Below are 24,730 nucleotides of genomic sequence, written 5' to 3' on the forward strand. Positions count from 1 at the left end.
AACAGCTGGAGAGCCAAGGTTCCCTACCCCTGCTCTAGCACATCAAAGGCACATTTCTTTTTAACCTACCTAGTTCCGGTGACATGACTCTGTGCCTCCGGCTCTTCCCTTTGCTTTTGGTGGTTTTGTTGGTTTTGCCACTGGTATGTATTTCGCTGTGCTTTTTGACTTGTCCCCCACCCTTCCCTGGTGGCCCTTGACTTCTGTGGGTGGGACCTGCTGGTGTGGCCCATGGGAGGTATCTGGGCTCTCCTCTTGTTTCTCCACCCATAGAGCCCTTTTCCCGCCCTATCCCTCTCTGTGCTATTTCCAATGCTGGTGGGGCTTGTGTGCTGGTTGGCGGTGGCTCTGTTCCGTGGTCAGGAACCCTCCTTATGTGAGAATCTGTGACCTCCTGTTTAGGGGTTACTACTTTGGGGATGATGTGTTTTGGAGCACTGGTGTTGGCTTTCGGAGCAGGGTGGGATGATAGGCATATATCTGACTGCTTGACTACTAGATGGTGGATGACGGAACCGTTGGATGACTTCTCGGGTACTGGAGCAGTCTGTCCTTTGACTCCACCATAAGGCTCCTTATTGTTGGATATTTGGTTGGAGGTGGCACAGCTCCTGACTAGGGGTTTTCGGGCCACATTTGCCGGCCTATGTTCCTGAATTTCCGCTGCCTTAGAGTCTTTAAGAACACGTGTTGGAGCAGGTTCCAGAGTTGCAGATTGGTTGCTTGGGGTCCTTTGAGGAGAAGGTGATCTTCTAGTTAGATCTTGAGATGAACGGATAAGTTGTTGCTGGGAAACCGTTCTTTTAATGCGGGAAAGCTCTTGGGAGAATCGTGCCTCAATGTCACTTACACGGCCTGAGAAGTTTCCTCGATCATCCAGTGATGCTGTCTTGTACCTCATTGAAGGATACCTCGAGGTATAGCCTCCTATTTCTGATCTGACGCCATCTCTTAGGTCCTCCCTTAGCTCCTCGGTTGAGGACTCCAACCCACTAGCCAGCCCATCCGCCCCAGGCTGGTCAAAGGACCTGGCCTTACGGAGTGGTAGCCAGGACTGGACAGGAAAAGGGCTGTCCGTCTGATCCAGGCTTTTTCTTCTCTCTTCCAGACAACGTAGTTTTTCAAAAATTTTGGAGCCTGAGCGGACCAACTTTGGGGATGCGCGCAAGATGGACACTCGCCCTGATGATTCACTCAGTGGTGTCACAGGGCGAGAGTCCTGGCCACTGACCTGAGAGCCAGCTGAGGACTTTGGCCTCTTAACTTTCTCCTCAAACTCTTCAACCACTGTGTCCTGGTACTGAGAAGGCATATGGGTTTTCTTTCGGGGTGTAAGAGGAGTTGACGGGTTACGGCCGCCAGGCATGGGATTGGCCGCAGACCGCTGCCCGATACGGGGAGAAGGAGGAGGTAGAACAGGAGGTCTTGGACTCTGAAGAGGACGAGGGGAATCTGGGATGGCACCATTGATGCTGCCTCTCCGTAGTCCACCTTCTGGTAAAAAGCTGTGAGGAAAAGTGAAATGTGAGCTAAGAAGTTTCTTGTGCCAAATGCCTTACTGACCCTGAGTTGCATCAAGTAGTATACTCCAGAGCTGCACTCACTATTCTGCTGGTGGGGTCACTGTGTACATACATTACATTACTGACCCTGAGTTACATCAAGTAGTATACTCTAGAGCTGCACTCACTATTCTGCTGGTAGGGTCACTGTGTACATACAATACTGATCCTGAGTTACATCCTGTATTATACTCTAGAGCTACACTCACTATTCTGCTGGTGGGGTCACTGTGTACATACAGTACAATACTGATCCTGAGTTACATCCTGTATTATACTCTAGAGCTGCACTCACTATTCTGCTGGTGGGGCCACTGTGTACATACATTACATATCTGACCCTGAGTTCCATCAAGTAGTATACTCTAGAGCTACACTCACTATTCTGCTGGTGGGGTAACTGTGTACATACATTACTGATCCTGAGTTACATCCTGTATTATACTCTAGAGCTGCACTCACTATTCTGCTGGTGGGGTCACTGTGTACATACATTACATTACTTATCCTGTACTAAGCCTGAGTTACATCAAGTAGTATACTCTAGAGCTACACTCACTATTCTGCTGGTGGGGTCACTGTGTACATACATTACATATCTGACCCTGAGTTCCATCAAGTAGTATACTCCAGAGCTGCACTCACTATTCTGCTGGTGGGGTCACTATGTACATACATTACATTACTGATCCTGAGTTACATCAAGTAGTATACTCTAGAGCTGCACTCACTATTCTGCTGGTAGGGTCACTATGTACATACATTACATTACTGATCCTGAGTTACATCCTGTATTATACTCTAGAGCTGCACTCACTATTCTGCTGGTGGGGCCACTGTGTACATACATTACATTACTGACCCTGAGTTACATCAAGTAGTATACTGTAGAGCTGCACTCACTATTCTGCTGGTGGGGCCACTGTGTACATACATTACTGACCCTGAGTTACATCAAGTAGTATACTCTAGAGCTACACTCACTATTCTGCTGGTGGGGTCACTGTGTACATACATTACTGATCCTGAGTTACATCCTGTATTATACCCCAGAGCTGCACTCACTATTCTGCTGGTGGGGTCACTGTGTACATACATTACATTACTGATCCTGAGTTACATCCTGTATTATACTCTAGAGCTGCACTCACTATTCTGCTGGTGGGGCCACTGTGTACATACATTACATTACTGACCCTGAGTTACATCAAGTAGTATACTGTAGAGCTGCACTCACTATTCTGCTGGTGGGGCCACTGTGTACATACATTACTGACCCTGAGTTACATCAAGTAGTATACTCTAGAGCTGCACTCGCTATTCTGCTGGTGGGGTCACTGTGTACATACATTACATTACTGATCCTGAGTTACATCTTGTATTAAACTCCAGAGCTGCACTCACTATTCTGCCGGTGGAGCCATTGGACCGTATGCACCAGCTGTGGCACCCCCAGGCCCAGCTTGCTCTCAGGCTCTTTCCCTTTCAGTATCACACACATGTACATATAATAATAACATCTTGAATATGAAGAAGAATGGACAATGTGGAGGTGGAAGAGGAAAAAGGAACCAAAACCAGCAGGTGAGAGGGAGAACAGGTCAGCCTGGGAGTGCAACATAATGCAAATCATAAGAGGATGGAGACGTCACAGGACCTGCGGGGAGAGCGCAGCAAGCTTAGTCATCATCCAGGAGGGTAAGCATCACTATTACTTCACAGGGACACGAACCATTACTCTCTGTTATCAGCCACCCCAGGTTGGGGAGACACTCAATGATTTCTGGAAGTGTGTCTGGTATATTACTGGATATACTGGGCCTGTACACTGCTTTGTCAGGTACTGCCCTAATCTCATTGTATCACAGAGCACGGTCCAGGCAAACGTACAGTCCGCCTGTAAACTGGAATGTTTTATTTCACTGCCAATAGACTTCTTAAATTAATAAAAATGTAAAAAAAATGTATATAAGGAGATTTACACCCTCTCCACATCTATTAGAAACTTCTTTTTAAAAGTTTTACAATTGTTTTGCCCATATAATACACACTCATCCCTGGTATACCTGCAGTGTCATTTGTTTCATCCCAGCTCAGCTGCAACCGTACATTTTATTACTGCAGCTGGGCCATGTGACCCCGATCAGTCCAATACACAAGTAGTGCTTCCTGTGTGGCTGACTTCCTGTTTAGTACCTGGCTGATCTCAGAGCCCTCCCGACTCAGCTCCACCCTCCTTGTTCCTCTATTCCTCCTATGTAGAATTTTACAATGTCCTCCCTAGGAATGAGTCTGTGGAATAGTCCATACAGCTGATTGGTAGCAGAGTTACACACCTTCCCTTAATCGCTTTCTCTTCTTTGTAAAGACTCTCTAGTGTGTCCTATGAGATGCAGCTTGACACTTCTCTCCTGCTTGTAACAGGCAGAAAGCTGCATCTCATAGGAATACACTGAGACTCTATAGTGTTAGTTATGGGAGAGACATTTTAGTTCTCTGATCTATTACTTGCTGAACTTAGGACTCATCAAGTGTCCTATAAAATGCAGCCTGACACTTCTCTCCTGCTAGTAATAGGGAGAAAGCTGCATCTCATAGAAATCATATAAGACTTTATAGTGTGAGTTATGGGATACATTAGGACTCATACAGTGTCCTATGAAATGCAGCCTGACACTTCTCTCTTGCTTGGAGAAAGCTGCATCTCATAGGAATACACTGAGACTCTATTGTGTGAGTTATGTGATAGACGTTTTATGTCACTGATCTATCACTTGCTGGACCTGAGTGCAGTGATGAGATTGTACCCCCTGTGACACTGTAAAGTCAAAGGCATCATGGGAAGCTGCATCTCATAGGAATCATCTAAGACTATAGTGTGAGTTATGGGATAGATTAGGACTGATAGAGTGTCCTATGAAATGCAGCCTGACGCATTTCTCCTGCTTGGAGAAAGCTGCATCTCATAGGAATACACTAAGACTCTATTGTGTGAGTTGTGTGAAAGATTAGGACTGTGACACTGTAAAGTCTAAGGCATCATGGGAAATGTAGGCTGCAGTAGAAGATATAGGCTATATTAGAGGGGAAATAGGAATAAAGATGGCAGACTATATATATATATATATATATATATATATATATAGTGCATAACAGATCCATTCTTCCCCGTATAGCTTAGAGTTCTCATCAGTAAGCCGAGCTGTGTCTATGGTCGCCCTCTTTGGGGGCCTCAATGCAATTTACAGCTACAAACGTAATAGACACAAAGTAAATGAATGGCACCTAGTAACAAAGAACGGGAGAAATTGATGGGTAATGACCTTATAACGGAGCGTCCCGGAGGATGGCGGCTCACCAGGATGATGATACATAGAGAAATGATGAGGGTGAGATAAGATTGATGACTACGGCTCCGGATGAGATGTACTAAGCTCGCCGGCTCATCAGCCCTCCAGATCAACGGAACAAAAGGAAAAATATATCACAAAGAAAAATGGAAAAAATCCAAAAACAAAGGTTCAGCGGAGGATGGCATGAGGCGGGTGATGGCGGGCAATCGGAGTTACTTACACCCGAATGGCACATGACCTGCCCCGGTAGAGGCTGAAGGCGCTGCTATACAGGTCGCTGAACCCTGACAGGCTGACCTCTGACCCCCAGACACTGCCCGGCAGGTTGTTGCTGGATGCTGGGATGAGGGGCTCCACTCCCAGGTGTCGCGTCCCTCCCCCCTGAGTGAATCCTTGCCTTGCGTTCTTGGAGTCCCTCTCTACTACTGTCTGTTGACTGCCGGACCAGTCCGAGAACTCATCCGTCTGTGAGAGTCCAGTCAGCGTACTGGGAGTGGTGTGGAGGGAGCTGGCCAGCAAGGTGTCCGAGTCCCCTGGAGACAAAAGAAAAAGAATATGGGTATATGAAACTCACAGCTCAGAGTGTGCTACAACAATTCTAGTATAAAAGATCCTGTAGGATCAGCTGCTACTGTACTATACTCCAGAGCTGCACTCACTATTCTGCTGGTGGGGTCACTGTGTACATACATTACTGATCCTGAGTTACGTCCTGTATTATACTCCAGAGCTGCATTCACTATTCTGCTAGTGGGGTCACTGTGTACATACATTACATTACTGATCCTGAGTTACGTCCTGTATTATACCCCAGAGCTGCACTCACTATTCTGCTGGTGGGGTCACTGTGTACATACATTACATTACTGATCCTGTACTGATCCTGAGTTATATCCTGTATTCTCTAGTGATGTGTATTACAGGTAGTGTCACCTATATACCGGGCACTGTATAATGTACTGACTGTAACTACCAGCATTATTGTGACTATACCCCTGTAGACCCCAGCTGTCAGTCAGTCCCCTCCATACAGATCTCCGGCAGCCTGGGCCGGTGTCCTCCTCGCTGTCTATGGTCAACACTGTGGTCTGGTAAAGGTCGGAAGCTCCTTTATAATATTTACTACACTCCCACCAGGGACAAGGGAGGATTACAAATGTATTGACTGCAATGCAGCACAGAGATCGCAGCTCCGCAGCTGCCAGGACACTCGCTTTATTTAGTCCAGATCTAAGATATTAGTTCACAGCAAGAAATGTGTAATACTCAATAGCCCATGTACAGCAGCGTATATACTGCCAGGCCAGGTAACATCGGGGTCTATATACTCCACCCTATAGCATTCACTGTATATACTCCACCCTATAGTAGTCACCGTATATACTCCACCCTATAGCATTCACTGTATATACTCCACCCTATAGTAGTCACCGTATATACTCCACCCTATAGCATTCACTGTATATACTCCACCCTATAGTCACCGTATATACTCCACCCTATAGCATTCACTGTATATACTCCACCCTATAGCAGTCCCCGTATATACTCCACCCTATAGCATTCGCTGTATATACTCCACCCTATAGCAGTCTCCGTATATACTACACCCTATAACATTCACTGTATATACTCCACCCTATAGCATTCACTGTATATACTCCACGCTATAGCATTCACTGTATATACTCCACGCTATAGCATTCACTGTATATACTCCACCCTATAACATTCACTGTATATACTCCACCCTATAACATTCACTGTATATACTCCACCCTATAGCAGTCACCATATATACTCCACCCTATAGCATTCACTGTATATACTCCACCCTATAGCAGTCACCGTATATACTCCACCCTATAGCATTCACTGTATATACTCCACCCTATAACATTCACTGTATATACTCCACCCTATAACATTCACTGTATATGCTCCACCATGTAACATTCACTGTATATACTCCACCCTATAGCAGTCACCATATATACTCCACCCTATAGCATTCACTGTATATACTCCACCCTATAGCAGTCACCATATATACTCCACCCTATAGCATTCACTGTATATACTCCACCCTATAGCATTCACTGTATATACTCCACCCTATAGCATTCACTGTATATGCTCCACCATGTAACATTCACTGTATATACTCCACCCTATAACATTCACTGTATATACTCCACCCTATAGCAGTCACTATCCCCAGTCCCTGATATCAGCCCCTTAGTCTGAACAGACTATAAAAGTGACAACTACTCATGCGGTACAGACAGGTTGTCAGTTCTGTGCCTCCACTACTCGTTAGCTCATTCAATGTATTACTCAGCATTTTTTGGGTGCACTACCCCTTTAATAATAAAAAAAGAAACAACACTAAGGACCCTATTAAACGGGACGATTATCGTGCAAAAAATCGTTAAATCAATAATCGTTCTGTGTAATTGCAGGCAACGATCGAAAAATCGTTCGTATGTCAATGATCGTTTATTTAATGATCATTCAGTGTAAGGCCCCGTTCCCACTGAGCAAAGCTAGCGGAATTCCGCGACGGAATTGTCCGCCGCGGAATGCCGTTAGCCTCCCGCTCATAATGGGAGTCTATGGGAGGCGCGCGCTCCTGCCCTGTCCGTGCTGAAGAATGAACATGTTCATTCTTCAGCGCGTACAGAGCAGCAGCGCGCGCCTCCCATAGACTCCCATTATGAGCGGGAGGCTAACGGCATTCCGCGGCGGACAATTCCGTCGCGGAATTCCGCTACCTTTCCTCAGTGGGAACAGGGCCTAATAGCACATTGTACATTGTTTTTCTGAGATCAGAAGGAATAAACGATCGTAGTAACGATTATAGTGTAATATGGTGAACGATTTCAGGTTAACAATAAACAATTTCGTTTGCGATCGTTTTTATCGTTAGTCGTTAAAAATCGCTCAGTGTAATAGGACCCTAACTCTAATAGCAGTGCATGGTGCTGTGTTGTGCTGCAGTACCAGCTCTCACCTGACGGTGTCCCCAGAGGAGTGTTGTTTGGGGCTCGAATTGTGCGCTGTAGTTGGGGCCCTCCAGTGTCCTCCTCCCCCGGCTCAGAGTCTGCATAGAGAAGAAACACATAGATGAATTATGGATTAAGGAGGCTTTGTATTCTCCTTGGCGGCCATCATCCTCTCCACCTTATCTTCTATATCCAGCTGACACCGATTTCATTAACCTTTATTTGCTGGTTGTCTTCTTTCACAAACACATAAAGACCGAATCTCGCAGTGTTGAATCTGGGTGACAGAGACGCCTCGTAGGTGATTACAATGTCATTTCCAGTACCCCTTCTATATTAAAGGGGTACTCCACTCACACATTACTTTTGATATGTTGCAGCCCATGGTGAGACTAAAAAATCCTTCCATACTTGTTATTAGCTATTCAGTCTCCTTCCCCCAGTTCTCAGCTGCTGCTTTCTGCTGAAGATGCAAAAATCAGTCTCTCCCTCCTCCCCCCTCACGTCTAAGATGATACACAAGTCCCTGGCTGGCTTTATCTGCAACATTGTAACTTCTTTGTAATGCCGGGAGGGATAATCACAGTGAGTTCATCAGCAACTTGACCTCAGAATAACCCTCCCAGCATTACAAAGAAACCACAATGTTGCAGATACAGCCTGCCAGGGACTTGTTAACCATCTCAGAAGGGAGGGGGAGACAAAGAAAAAGGCTTACACACAGATTTTTGTGTCTTTAGCAGAAAGCAGCAGCTGAGAACTGGGGGAAGGAGACTGAATAGATAATAACAAGTATGGAAGGAATTGTTAGTCTTACCATGGACAGCAACATATCAAAAAGTGATGTCTGAGTGGAATATCCTTTTAATTTCTTTCGGTCTTCAAAACCTCTGCTTGCTGTCACTGCATAGAAACATTCATAAAGTGAATTCTTAATTCTTGGTTTATTCTAGGGCACAATATTGTGTATTACTTCCAATATTCTGTTCATCCGTTCTCCTAATATGCAGGAGAATAGACTTCCAGTTGCGCCCCTCCCTCCACCCTCCGGCTGCTGATTGACAGCTCTCTGCCTATGCACTGCCTGTGTATATACAATGTATATCAGCTGCCGGTGGGCAGAGGGAGCTGGTACTTATAAATATTGAGGACTACTGGGCTCATGCACATAATGGAGAAGACTACTTATTGTCCGTGTTATTCAGGAGGAGATCTCTGGATCAGCTGCACAGAACAGTGTAAGTGATACATCATTCTGCTCAGCTTCTCTGTCACTAGTTTATGCTACCCTGAGATAGGACACCATAAACCTATATATTACAATACTGAAGAAGAAGGCCGTATATTGCATCTGCCCCCCCCCCCCCTGCTGGTTTTGGGGGTACTATGGTAGTACAGCTGGTGGCACTTAAAGTGATACTGTCACCCCAGTTATCCTGTGTTCTTTTATCATTGTGTCACCTAGGCGGAGCTTAGCCTCTCCCCACCTCATCACAGAGGGAGCATGGCTAACAGCTCTGAACTGAGGCAGGGGGAGGGGCTCAATGGATGCTAAGCCCCGCCTAGCTGACACTGTCCACTGATGAAGTAAACTGATTTTACAGCATAAAGAAGACACAGACAAGTGTTCTACAGGTATATAGGGATTGTGCAGCATCTACGCTTGTGGATGGGACGGAGAACAGATAGAGTAAGGAGGGAGGGGGGCTCTATCACATTAACAGATTACAGACCAGAATGCAGCAAACATTAACATAACAATTACAATGGGAAGTGCAGGGACACTGCTCAGCTCTGCAAAAGAAAATTTAAACAACAGTGACACCTTAAGAATAACAAGCCTGTATGATGGGAGTGGTTATTATTATAATGGATGGTTAGTTTTCTTACCATAGCTGTGTTTCCTGCAGGAGCGGAATACTTCGCTTCCATAGGGGCAGCGAGAGAGAAAGATATGTCACAAACTGTTAGTAACAGCCCAAGTAGTTCAAGCAAGCATGAGCATGCAATGCCATTCATGCAGACTGCACTTCCACCTGTCAGCACTAGAGGGCGCCATAACACAGCTACTGACCACAAGCCAATGCTACAGTAACGCAAAATCATCAGAGCAAATGTATATATATATTCATGTGATGTAATATTAAAAATTATTGGCGTCTTCCATCTGCTGCATAGCATTTGGCGTGCATCTGTTACTAGGCTGCCATTATGGTTATTATAGTAACATCAGACCTGGCGCTGGCTTACAACTTATTCCAATGCTAAAGATTTATCTCCAGGAATGATGGGAGTTGTAGTTTTGCTACAGCTGAATGGCCACACATTGGCCGGCCCTGTCTCTATGGAGTCTGCACATTCTCCTGGTGCTTTATGCTTTCATCAAATTTAAAGGGGTTGCCCAGTGCTACAAAAACACGGCCACTTTCTTTCAGAGACAGCAAGACTCTTGTCTCCAGTTCAGGTGCGTTTTGCAATTAAATGGGTTATCCAGCGTTACAAAAACATGGCCACTTTCCCCCCTCTACTCTTATCTCCAGTTTGGGTGGGGTTTTAAAACTCAGTTCCATTGAAGTAAATGGAGCTTAATTGCAAACCGCACCTGAACTGGAGACAACAGTAGGGGGAAAAGTGGCCATGTTTTTGTAGTGCTGGATAACCCCTTTAAAGGGAACCTGTCACCCCCGATGCCGGAGTGACAGGCTCCCGACTCCCCGCTAGAGCACCTTATACGTACCTGATCACACCGGGTCCCGCTTCTTGAGACGGTCGGGTGACGGAGATTTCAGCGCCCGAAGCCCGGAGCGCCCGCTCCTGAGATGAGTCCAACGCTCATAGAGAATGACAGAGCGTCGGACACACCAGTCATTCTCTATGAGCGTTGGACTCATCTCAGGAGCGTGCGCTCCGGGCTTCGGGCGCTGAAATCTCCGTCACCCGACCGTCTCAAGAAGCGGGACCCGGTGTGATCAGGTACGTATGAGGTGCTCTAGCGGAGGGTCGGGAGCCTGTTACCCCGGCACGGGGGGTGACAGGTCCTCTTTAAGCTCCATTCACTTCAATGGAACTGAGCAGCAAAACCTGCACCCAAACTGGAGACAAGAGTGGAGCTGTCTCTGGAAGAAAGTGGCCATGGTTTTGTAGCGCTGGATAACCCCTTTAAAGGGGTTATCCAGGATTAGAAAAACATAGCAGATCTCATCTTGTCTGTGTGCTGTATTAGGGTGGGTTCATACTGAGGAATTCTCGCGGATAATATCCGCGGAATTCCATCGGCTGTCCGCGCGCACGGCCGCGCGCCTTTGTGCCAGCTCCATAGACACCATTCTGCTATCTGCCGAAAGAAGTGACAGACAGCGGAATTCCGCGGACATTATCCGCGAGAATTACTCAGTATGAACCCACCCTTAGGGTACAAACCCACACAGCATATACACAGCAGATACGCAACAAATACGCAGCAAATACGCAACAAACACGCAACAAATACGCAGCAGTTTAGATCTAAATAACTGGACACAGCATCAAATCTGCACCACCAAATCTGCTTCAAATCTGCTGCGTTTTTTCTGCGTATCTGCTGTGTATACGGTGTGTGGGTTTGTACCCTTAGAGTGAATAAAAGTGAATGGAGTTGTAATACCACACAAAGAATTAAAGTGAATGGAGTTGTAATACCACACAAAGCTTTTGGCAAACAGGTGTAAAGTGACACTGGCTCAGTCGCCCCTAGCAACCAATCAGATTCCACCTTTCATTTTCCAAAGAGTCTGTGAGGAATGAAAGGTGGAATCTGATTGGTTGCTAGGGGCGACTGGGCCAGTTTAAAGGGTTATTCCCACCTCATCTAATATAGTTAGACTTGTAGTATGTGTCATGTTATATATTTTTGCCAATATATAAATTTACCAGACTTCTCTCCTCCTCCTGATATGCTGCTCTTTTCTCCCATTGTTGACAGCTCAATGTATGTATTTATATAGCCAGACCACTGCTTTCAGAGCAGAGCTGTGGTCGGTAAACTAGACAATAAGCTGTCAGCAATGGGAGGGAAAGAGCAGCGTATCAGGAGAAGAAGAAAAGTGTGGTAAATGATTGTATTTGTAAAACTATTTCCAACGTGATTAAAGGGTTTGTCCAGCAAAAAATAAATAAATCTGGAGTCAGAAAGTGCCTGAGAATTGTAATTTAATTCTATTTATAAATCTCCAGTCTTCCAGTACTTATTAGCTGCTGTATGTCCTACAGGAAGTGGTGTATTCTCTCCAGTCTGACACAGTGCTCTCTGCTGCCACCTCTGTCCATGTCAGGAACAGCAAATCCCCATAGAAAACCTCTCCTGCTCTGGACAGTTCCTGACATGGACAGAGGCGGCAGCAGACAGCGCTGTGTCAGACTGGAGAGAATACACCACTTCCTGCAGGACATACAACAGCTGATAAGTACTGGAAGACTGGATATTTTGAAATAGAAGTAAATTACAATTCTTTGACACTTTCTAACACTAGTTGATTTGAAATAATTATTTTTTTCCTCTGGAGTATCCCTTTAAATATATTAGTTGAGATGGGAATACACCTATAAGCAATGCAATGTACAGTGCAAGGCAAAGGTCCTCCAGAGACAAATGGAGTCGGCCTATATGGGGGACCCCTCTAATCCCCCCGAGACTCCATGTGCCGGGTATCTGGGCTCAGGATGGGGCGGTACAGATAACTCATATAGATTCCTGTGTTCTGGATAATGCCCCAAACCTGTTATGTCTCATCCGGGTATGTAGATGAGATGGGAGACTCATGGTACTCAGTCAGGCAGAGGTTACCATGGTGATTCTCGGCCTTATTTTTTTTGGATGCCAATACTGCGGGGTTTTATTTTTTTTTTAAGAAATCCTCCCCAAACATAATAGTGACAGTGATGGGGAAAGCGCCAAATCCATCACAATTATAGACGGATTGTAGATGGAAGGGCTAATGTGCTCAACATTCACAAATATATAGCAGTCACTATATATACAGTATATATATATATATATATATATATATATATATATATAGGATTGGACTCACTCTGGAAATTGCTTGAAATTGTTCTACTGCAACACTGACCCCATCTGTGTTTCTGACCCGGCTAGTGCAGAACTACAACTCCCATCATGCACTGACAGCCTTCGGCTGTCAGGGCATGATGGGAGTTGTAGTTCTGCACCAAGGTGGGGAATCTGGTGCATTGATCCCTTATGGGTCAGATGAACTTTCACAGCTCAACGTTCAGCGTCCCCATGCGGGATGGATGGAGCACAGGCCGTGCACAGGGGTGGTAAGCGCTCCATTCATCTCAGGGGCGATTGCATCCCTATTCTCAGGTGGTCGGACCCCCAACCATCAGCTTGATATCTCCTATCCCATGGATTAACTGAGATGGGAATACCCCTTATGGCTATGTACCCACTACCGACAGATGAGCACAAACAACGGCCTTTGTTCTATTGCTCATGATCATCTTAAAGGGGTACTCTGGCAAAAATCAACCGGTTTCAGAAAGTTATACAGATTTGTAATTTACTTCTATTTAAAAATCTCTAGTCTTCCAGACCTTATCAGCTGCTGTATGTCCTGCAGGAAGTGGTGTGTGCTCTCCAATCTGACACAGTGCTCTCTGCTGCCACCTCTGTCCATGTCAGGAACTGCCTAGAGCAATAGCAAATCCCTATAGAAAACCTGTCCTGCTCTGGACAGTTCCTGACATGGACAGAGGTAGCAGCAGAGTGCACTGTGTCAGACTGAAAAGAATACACCACTTCCTGCAGGACATACAGCCGCTGATAAGTACTGGAAGACTGAAAATTTTAAAAGAAGTAAATTACAAATATATATAACTTTCTGAAACCAGGTGATTTAAAAAAAAAAAAAAAAAGATTTTTGCGGGAGTACCCCTTTAATAAGCTACTGAAAACCCCGGCAATCTGTAGGGAAACCTGGCAGTAAGGGTATGTGCACAATACGGAATCCCGACAGAACACATGCTGTGGATTCCGTAGCTTGCACTTGCTCGCGAGCGGGTTCAAGCTGCAGAATCCACAGCGGGTGTTCTGTCAGGATTCCATAGTGTGCACATACCCTAAGGGTCCTATATGCCTGCAGCACCACCACAGGAGAAAAGATGAATTACACAATGTCCATTCAAATCAATGGGATGTGTGTGTAATGGAGGACAGCACAGGTCCTCCAGAGGCGCTCTCTGTAATTGCTCCCCACTCAAACTTGGGTTTGTTAAACTGGGCAAACCCTTTAACTACAAAGAATATCTACAGATATGTCAAGCCCCGCCCCATGGCAGACCACTCCCCCAATAAATCCCACCATCATTTTTCATATGTTTCTCACTCTGTATGACATCATCGTTATATTTGTGAATGTTTTGCATTGACCGACATGTTTCACTGATGATGGGTGAACGCCACAGTGTGATGATGTTTAAGCAACGCACCATGAGTAAAACGTCCAAAGACCCTCCGGGAGTGTCCTGATTTCTACAGAGGAGAAAGAGAAGCAGCAGAATTAAGGAGAGCGACAGCCCCGACAACCTCCCATTGACCCCGGCCGGATTCTCCTCCATAACCTACAGGTTGATCCGAGATTTACACTACATGATAATGATTCCGGTAGGAATTCGCGGTCTGTTGTCACGGCAACGGCCGCTGACCCTGTCACTATCACTAAAGGTCTTCATAGCGCTGTAGAATAATGTGGAAAAACAAGGAGAAGTAATGAGAACCCCCCCCCCCTCCCGAAATGCGGTGGGGGGAGCGGTGATCTGCAAGCGTTTCTATTACTGGAGTGTCAGTGATGGGTTTTCACGGTGTTGCTGGGTTGATTTCCAGGAGTACATGATCCCTTCAAGGAATGACCATCATCAGGTTGATCTATGCATGGACACCAGTCTGGGAGGATACCATGTTCTAGGTGGAACAAACCAGTGTTCTAGAAAACAAATATATCCTATGTATATACATTTTAAAATTCCAATAGTCCAGCAACCATGGGACCAGTGTGATGCTGGACTATTGGGATTTGAACACAATTAACTGTAGCATTAGAAGCTGATGGAAAATTCTGCAGCATATTGGGCTTGTTGGACAGATTTGCCAAGGACCCCGGGGGTAAGAGCACAGCATAGCCGTCCATACTACACGGGGATAGTCAATGATTCTGGACTGGAGGGGGTTAAGACATTGAAGCCGTAAAGGGACAGCATGATCAGAACAATACTGAGATGTTATAGAGCAGCGATCAGCGAGTGATCAGCAGCAGGTGAGAGCAGGTCAGCGTGAGCTCCTCATGAATCATCACACAAGAGAATGGACTGTGATGTAACTGCTCAATGACCCAGGTCTGTCTGATCCCAGCTGGCAGCCCGCCCGTCTCCTCCAGCCAGCCAGCAAATCTAATGATTACCTGGCCGCCTATCACATCAACCCCCCATCTATACATAACCATGTAATGTCCCATCACTCCGCAGCCTCCCTGCCCAGTATAATAGGGATAAGGACAGGAGGAACCGCAGCATAATATTCACATTATTACTGACTAGGATCACTGACAGCATTATAATATATTACAGTACATAGGGGGCAGTATTATAGTAGTTATATTCTTGTATATAGGAGCAGTATTATAGTAGTTATATTCTTGTATATAGGAGCAGTATTATAGCAGTTATATTCCTGTATATAGGGGCAGTATTATAGTAGTTATATTCTTGTATATAGGAGCAGTATTATTGTAGTTATATTCTTGTATATAGGAGGCAGTATTATAGTAGTTATATTCTTGTATATAGGAGCAGTATTATAGTAGTTATATTCCTGTATATAGGAGGCAGTATTATAGTAGTTATATCCCTGTATATAGGAGCAGTATTATAGTAGTTATATTCTTGTATATAGGAGCAGTATTATAGTAGTTATATTCTTGTATATAGGGGCAGTATTATAGTAGTTATATTCTTGTATATAGGGGCAGTATTATAGTAGTTATATTCCTGTATATAGGGGCAGTATTATAGCAGTTATATTCTTGTATATAGGAGCAGTATTATAGTAGTTATATTCTTGTATATAGGAGCAGTATTATAATAGTTATATTCTTGTATATAGGAGCAGTATTATAGTAGTTATATTCTTGTATATAGGGCGCAGTATTATAGTATAATTTTTTCTTTACTATAACGGGCATCATCACTGAGTTCCTGATGACATTGTGTTTATACAAATCATCTTGTATGAACAAGTAGAGCTGCAGTATAAAGCTTCAGGTTGGCATAAAAAACTAGTCTTGCCCTCTAAATCAGAAAGAAAATTTTAGACAATAAATAGCAGGTAAGGTTTGGGAAGTAAGATATGTTTGCACTATATATATATATATATATATATATATATATATATATACATATACAGTGCGGTTACACGTGCATATGACTTGGTGTAATCCAGGACTGACACGTGTCTCTCACTGTCCCACGTTTGTAGATCACATCCCCCACGTGTAGTTATGAACCTGGCCGGTTTACTAAGCCCTGAATATTTTATAAGTAGCCCGCAGTGCAGCTGTTCACAGGCGTACACAGCACAACTACCAAGAAATGGGGAACTCTCTGTATTTGTACAGCAAAATATATTATAGAAATAACCGCATTGGAATTATGTCAATAAAACATGGGGAACAGAAGAGAAATGAGCACAACTTCCGGACCCCATGTCGATCCCTTCGCTGCCTCATCTGTCCTGACTTAAGGGGGAATTCTACATTCAAGGACTTTATAACATTGCTGGGAGCTCAGGCGGCAGTCAGACCCACCCTCCCTCTGATATAAAAGACATGGGGCATGATAGTTGAGACAGACCCCACTAAGCACTCACCCAGCTTTCTACAGACCCCGAATGTCCTTCACACAACCCCCTGCAATCTTTCCTATGACTACTGCATGTTTGTGCCAGTATATACTGTATTTCCTGCATTTTATTAATGAACAAGGAGGCTCAGGATGAACAATGCTTAAAGGGGTAGTTTACCAAAATAAATGTTCTTTCAAAGCAACTGGTGCCAGAAAGTGCTGGAGATTTGTAATTGACGTCTATAAAAAAAATCTGCAGTCTTCCAGTACTTATCACCTGCTGTATGTCCTGCAGGAAGCTGTGTATTCTTTCCAGTCTGACACAGTGCTCTCTGCTGCCACCTCTGTCCATGTCAGGAACTGTACAGAGCAGCAGCAAATCCCCATAGAAAACCTCTCCTGCTCGGGACAGTCCCTGACATGGACAGAGGTGGCAGCAGAGAGCACTGTGTCAGACTAAAAAAAATAATATAATAGTCAGAAAGCAATGGTGCGTCCATAGGTGAGATCTCTAGTAGTTGCTATAAGACTACTATGGTCGCTGGAGCAGTTATATCAGGTCTCTGCTATAATATGTTCTTCACTATATTCTATGTTTACCCCGCATGGCATTGCTTCACAGCTCACACCCTCTCCTGTCCACCCTCCTGTTTCACCCCAAAATCCGGCGATTGTTAAATGTTACACGTCTCATGGTGGGAAGACAAATCTCAGCGCACGAAACTCGCAGATTGGGACTGCACAGTTGGGAGGACGCACAGTTAACACATCCTAATTGTTCAGATCGTAGGAGGGTATGAGAATAAACAGCAAGAAAGTCCTGTCTCCAACTGCTGATCTGTCAGTCTCATAAACCACAAAGCGTGCAAGATCCAGACACACAGCCAAGAGCGAGAAGCCACGAGAACCCCATGATTTAAAAGGGAGCAGTATTATAGTAGTTATATCCCTGTATATAGGAGCAGTATTATAGTAGTTATATTCTTGTATATAGGAGCAGTATTATAGTAGTTATATTCTTGTATATAGAGGGAGTATTATAGTAGTTATATTCTTGTATATAGGAGCAGTATTATAGTAGTTATATTCCTGTATATAGGAGCAGTATTATAGTAGTTATATCCCTGTATATAGGAGCAGTATTATAGTAGTTATAATCTTCTATATAGGGGCAGTATTATAGTAGTTATATCCCTGTATATAGGAGCAGTATTATAGTAGTTATATTCCTGTATATAGGGAGCAGTATTATAGTAGTTATAATGCAATGTAGAAAGCGGAATCCGCACTCACCGGTCAGCAGAAAGAGTAGGTTTAATGATCCAAACACCAGAGGCTGTGGCTGGGAGGGGGAAGGTGTTACGCAGGTGAGCTCCTTACAGCTTTATATTAGTTATATTCTTGTATATAGGAGCAGTATTATAATAGTTATATTCTTGTATATAGCAGCAGTATTATAGTAGTTATATCCCTGTATATAGGGAGCAGTATTATAGTAGTTATATTCTTGTATATAGGAGCAGTATTATAGTAGTTATATTCTTGTATATAGGAGCAGTATTATAGTAGTTATATCCCTGTATATAGGAGCAGTATTATAGTAGTTATATTCCTGTATATAGGAGCAGAATTATAGTAGTTATATTCTTGTATATAGGAGCAGTATTATAGTAGTTATATTCCTGTATATAGGAGCAGTATTATAGTAGTTATATTCTTGTATATAGGGAGCAGTATTATAGTAGTTATATTCTTGTATAAAGGGGGCAGTATTATATTAGTTATATTCCTGTATATAGGAGCAGAATTATAGTAGTTATATTCTTGTATATAGGAGCAGTATTATAGTAGTTATATTCTTGTATATAGGAGCAGTATTATAGTAGTTATATTCTTGTATATAGGGGGCAGTATTATAGTAGTTATATTCCTGTATATAGGAGCAGTATTATAGTAGTTATATACTTTTATATAGGGGCAGTATTATAGTAGTTATATTCCTGTATATAGGAGGCAGTATTATAGTAGTTATATTCTTGTATATAGGAGCAGTATTATAGTAGTTATATTCCTGTATATAGGAGCAGTATTATAGTAGTTATATTCTTGTATATAGGAGCAGTATTATAGTAGTTATATTCTTATATATAGGAGCAGTATTATAGTAGTATATTCCTGTATATAGGAGCAGTATTATAGTAGTTATATTCTTGTATATAGGGGGCAGTATTATAGTAGTTATATTCCTGTATATAGGAGCAGTATTATAGTAGTTATATACTTTTATATAGGGGCAGTATTATAGTAGTTATATTCCTGTATATAGGAGGCAGTATTATAGTAGTTATATTCTTGTATATAGGAGCAGTATTATAGTAGTTATATTCTTGTATATAGGGGGCAGTATTATAGTAGTTATATTCTTGTATATAGGAGCAGTATTATAGTAGTTATATTCCTGTATATAGGAGCAGTATTATAGTAGTATATTCCTGTATATAGGAGCAGTATTATAGTAGTTATATCCCTGTATATAGGAACAGTATTATAGTAGTTATATTCTTGTATATAGGAGGCAGTATTATAGTAGTTATATTCCTGTATATAGGAGTAGTATTATAGTAGTTATATACTTTTATATAGGGGCAGTATTATAGTAGTTATATACTACAGGGGCCAGTATTATAGTAGTTTCTGTGTGATATTAATGTTCCTTGGACATCTAGCCTCAGAGCTGCTTTGGTTGGGAATGTCATTTTTGCAGTCCTTTACTTGGCAATAAGAGGCTGTTTAGCACATATTAGAGTCTTTACATCTTTCCCGTATGATTTTTTCAATTTTAAGATATGGAGGAATATGTAGCGTGGAGGCGGGGGGTGGGCAGTGTATCCCAGGGGCTGCGGTAGCTGTTGCTGAGTCACACTGTCTACAGGCTTTGAATCTGAACATATCCCATGGGATTTTGTCTATGACGCTGGGCTGTGACGTACTGTCTGTGACATCCATCCTCTTCTCCTTCACCTCCATGTACAGGGGACATAAGACAGAGCTGCAGATGCATAAACCATAGACTGCGTCTCCCTGACGGAGCCGATAAATGAGACTCCTATGTTACAGCAGGTTTACATTCCCATCCAGAATAAACAGCATAGATTTTCAATAGTCCTTTAATCAGTCATTAATGAAGCGGCCGGGCCGATCGTCTGCATTGTAATTACGACCATTAGCCGTATACATTTGCTATTGTGATTGTGCAGCGTGGAGAAGAAAGATATAATCATGTATGGGGTGGCGGGTTCAATACAAACGCTCCCTCTAAGTGGCTTTTGGCTTCAGAATTGTGGCCCGTCTGTCACTGCTGCGTATTCCTGACACTGGAGGAGTATAAAGGGCTGTGGCCCAGTATGGCCTGGCACATGCAGCAATGGATTACATCCCCTACTGGCAATCCCTATGGGTCTGGCAACGGAAAGCCTCCAGGTGGCCGCACATTCCTATTCCCACATAGCCACCATGTGGATGTGCAACCATATAAAGGAAATGTTTTCTCAGAAAATGACCTTTGTTTAAATAAAGTTTTTATGTTAAAGAGGTAGTTCACCCAAAAATTACTTCTTTGGAATTAACTGGAGCCTGAAAGTGCCAGACATTTGTAATTTACTTCTATTAAAAAAATCTCCAGTCTTCCAGTACTTATCAGCTGCTGTATGTCCTGCAGGAAGTGGTGTATTCTCTCCTGCTCTGGACAATTCCTGACATGGACAGAGGTGGCACCAGAGAGACAGAGGTGGCACCAGAGAGACAGAGGTGGCACCAGAGAGACAATACGTATAATATAATAATATAAGTACTAGAAAACTGGAGATTTTTTAATAGAAGAACAAATCTGTATAACTTTCTGACGCCAGTTGTTTGAAATATATATATTTTTTTTACAAGGCTACCCCTTTAAAAAAAACTCTACAGCATAGGTGTCAAACTCAGGCCCTCCAGCTGTTACAAGACTACAATGCCCATCATGCCCGGACAGCCAAAGCTTTATGGTGGTTTTACACGGAGCGATAATTCGCCCGATCACACGATTAACGATTTTGAATGAACGATTTTTTTTTAATAACGATCAGCGTCTAGACGGAACGATACATCATACGGAAAAATCATTTTGCGATCGTTTAAGCCTATCTCACACAGAGGTGAAATCGTTGAAAGACTGTTTACACGGAACGATCTGCGAATTTTTTGCGAACGATCAACGACGATTTGAGAAGTTGTTGAAAGATCAAAATGAACGATTTCTCGCTCGTCGCTTGATCGTTCGCTGCGTTTACACGTACGATTATGGTTCGAATTTGACCGTTATCGTGCAAATTCGAACGATAAATCGTTCCGTGTAAAACCACCATTAGCCTGAGATTGAGGTTGACACCCATGCTCTACTGTGTTGCATATACCAGCGCTGTACAACCTGCTGCTCTCCGGCTGTTCTTTTACTGCAACTCCTAACATGCTCTAAAAGCTGCAGTCTTTCAGGGCATGCTGGGGGTTATGGTTTCACCATGACTGTAGCTTGTCAGCTATCTGATCCCTGCAGGCCCCTGCTATGGACCATATTATTACAGCGACAGAAGCGGGACAGCGCGGGTCATATAATGTGTCAATCACTTCCATCACTGAGCAGGGAACGGAGCGGAGTTCATCTTCCCTCACATCCACCGTCCCGCTGGGTATGAATGTCATCACCGCACGTATAGCACCTGGCAGCAGTTCTCCACCGACGCACTGAAGTAGGTTAATTAGTTAATTAAAAGATAACTAGAGCAGCACAGACCAGTTTGCTGCTTGTTTGCAGTAGAAGATCGAAATTTGTAAGATGCTGAGTTGATTTAAAGGAGAAGTCCGGTGTTTTTAAAAATCTGGCAGCCAGCAGGGGGAAGTAGATCAGGAGTAGGAACTTACTTCTCCCAGTGCCTGCGGTGAGTGGCCGGACCAGCCTTGGGACCCCCATCAGGCTCCGGGATTTCCGGCGCTGACACATCACAACCCGGCGTCCCGTCACTGATTGGCCGAGTGGCCAGTCCATCAGCCGGGACATCATCACAACTCGTGGGAAAATGCCTTCCAGAGGGGGTCCCACGGCTAGTGCCACCGTTCATCGCGAGCACGGGGACAGGTAAGTTCCTACTGGTTATTAAATTCCCCCCTGACCCTGCCAGATTTTAAAAAGCGCCAGACTTCTCCTTGCATTAAAGTTGTAGGAGGACGCAAGGAAGCCATCATCAGACTGGAGCACCGGAGGTTGCAGGTTTTGACACCGCGTTCGTGAGCAGAAGATGACCCCATCTGTAGCTGACTTGGAATCTTTTGGCTCTGGCTGACGGGCTCATTTTATGCCACATAAGAAGACACCAGTATTATAAATAGCACATGGTGGGTGGGCGCCCGGCTGCAGATTTTACATGGGGGTCCAGGGGTTGGAAGCTAAACCTCCACACATGAGACTAGGAGCTCCTTCACTATGTCCTCAGCCCCTGGAGAGAATACGTACAACTTTTACAAGAACAAGATTAAAGTGTCACTGTTGTTTTTTTTGTTTGTTTTGCAGAAATCAATAGTCCAGGCGATTTCAAGAAACTTTGTAATTGAGTTTATTAGGCAAATATGCCATTATCTGCATTCAGAAAGACTTTCCCCAGGTCCCTACCCCCCCCCCCCCCCCCCCTCCTCTCTCATTCACTGCTCATTATCAGGAAATCTGAACTCTTACATCAGTCGGGCCCTGTCTGTTCTATGGAGAGGGGAGGGGGGAGGAGGGAGATTAGTCACCAGCAGGAAACAGAGAAAAAAGGAGTACACAGCAGGACCTGTGTGAAAGCCAGTATTCAGAGGTCATAGAGGTCAGTGCTGACGTCAGAGGAGATAGCCCAGTGATATAGCTGTAAATTAACTTTTTGTTGTCCTGTTTTGATGCCTCATCTCCCTCCACCCCTCCCCTCTCCATACACAATCATGAAAACGGGGCTAATAAACCCAAATACAAAGTTTCTTAAAATCGCCTATACTAATTAATTTCTGCAAAAAAATAAAATAAAATTAAATGACAGTGACACTTTAAGGGATGTGGGTATCCCCTGCTTGAGTTGTGGGCTGTGTAGTCACAGAGCGGTTGGGGGACCCATGTGGCCCCTGTGTACCTCCGACAGTGTCTACAATGGTCATCAGGACCGGAGAAATGGGAGAAGATGCCTGGTATGATGGGTCACATTCTCCATGAGATCAAGATGGTGACTCGTCCTCCAGATTCCCCAGATCTCAAACCTATAGATTATCTGTGGCATCTATGGGGGGAACTAGAGGCCGTACCACACAGGTTCTGCTACTAATACCAGAGGGCTATGGGGTCCGGGGGGACACACCACAGGGCTATGGGGTCCGGGGGGGACACATCACAGGGCTATAAGGTCCAGGGGGGACACATCACAGGGCTATGGGGTCCGGGGGGACACATCACAGGGCTATGGGGTCCGGGGGGACACATCACAGGGCTATGGGGTCCGGGGGGGGGGGCACATCACAGGTCTATGGGGTCCCGGGGGGACACATCACAGGGCTATGGGGTCCGGGGACACATCAAAGGGCTATGGGGTCCGGGGGGGGGACACATCACAGGTCCATGGGGCCCAGGGGACACATCATAGGGCTATGGGTCCCAGGGGACACATCATAGGGCTATGGGGTCCGGTGACACACATCACAGGTCTATGGGGTCCGGGGCGACACATCACAGGGCTATGGGGTCCGGGGGGACACATCACAGGGCTATGGGGTCCGGGGGGACACATCACAGGGCTATGGGGTCCGGGGGACACATCACAGGGCTATGGGGTCTGGGGGATCACATCAAAGGCCTATGGGGTCCGGGGGGGACACATCACAGGGCTATGGGGTCCGGGGGGACACATCACAGGGCTATGGGGTCCGGGGGAACACATCACAGGGCTATGGGGTCCAGGGGGACACATCACAGGGCTATGGGGTCCGGGGGGACACATCACCGGGCTATGGAGTCGGGGGGACACATCACAGGGCTATGGGGTCCGGGGGACACATTACAGGGCTATGGGGTCCGGAGGACACATTACAAGGCTATGGGGTCCAGGGGGACACATCACATGGCTATGGGGTCTCTGGGACACATCACAGGGCTATGGGGTCCGGGGGGACACATCACAGGGCTCTAGGGTCTGGGGGGACACATCACAGGGCTATGGGGTCCGGGTGGAAAACATCACAGGACTATAGGGTCCGGGGGGACACATCACAGGACTATGGGGTCTGGGGGGGACACATCACAGGGCTATGGGGTCTGGGGGGGACACATCACAGGGCTATGGGGTCTGGGGGGGACGCATCACAGAGCTATGGGGTCTCTGGACACATCACAGGGCTACGGGGTCCGGGGGGACACATCACAGTGCTCTAGGGTCTGGGGGGACACATCACAGGGCTATGGGGTCCGGGTGGAAAACATCACAGGACTATAGGGTCCGGGGGGACACATCACAGGACTATGGGGTCTGGGGGGGACACATCACAGGGCTATGGGGTCTGGGGGGGACACATCACAGGGCTATGGGGTCTGGGGGGGACACATCACAGGGCTATGGGGTCTCTGGACACATCACAGGGCTACGGGGTCCAGGATACACATCACAGGGCTATGGGGTCCAGGAGACACATCACAGGGCTATGGTTCCGGGGCACATCACAGAGCTACGGGGTCCGGGGGGACACATCACAGGGCTATGGGTCTGGGGGGGGGCACATCACAGGGCTATGGGTCTGGGGGGGGGGCACATCACAGGGCTATGGAGGCCAGTTCTCCACATTTGCAGGGGAAACCATATTCTATGACAGG

The 24,730-nt window shown here is 45.1% G+C and overlaps 1 protein-coding gene across 4 annotated transcripts in view; it reads right to left on the reverse strand.

Moving 5' to 3' along the window:
- Positions 1-24,730, reverse strand: part of SPEG (striated muscle enriched protein kinase) — a 153,147-nt gene that overhangs the window by 73,832 nt on the left and 54,585 nt on the right. For all 4 annotated transcript variants that reach the window (XM_069982548.1, XM_069982547.1, XM_069982550.1 and 1 more), the window contains exons 4-6: positions 7,929-8,018; positions 5,313-5,448; positions 70-1,505 (exon numbers count right to left, since the gene is read on the reverse strand). In XM_069982548.1, coding sequence (XP_069838649.1) covers positions 70-1,505; positions 5,313-5,448; positions 7,929-8,018 — 1,662 coding nt within the window. The remainder of the gene's footprint in view (positions 1-69; positions 1,506-5,312; positions 5,449-7,928; positions 8,019-24,730) is intronic.

The sequence above is a fragment of the Dendropsophus ebraccatus genome, chromosome 9, assembly GCF_027789765.1.
Source record: "Dendropsophus ebraccatus isolate aDenEbr1 chromosome 9, aDenEbr1.pat, whole genome shotgun sequence".
In the NCBI taxonomy this organism is placed as follows: Eukaryota; Metazoa; Chordata; class Amphibia; order Anura; family Hylidae; genus Dendropsophus; species Dendropsophus ebraccatus.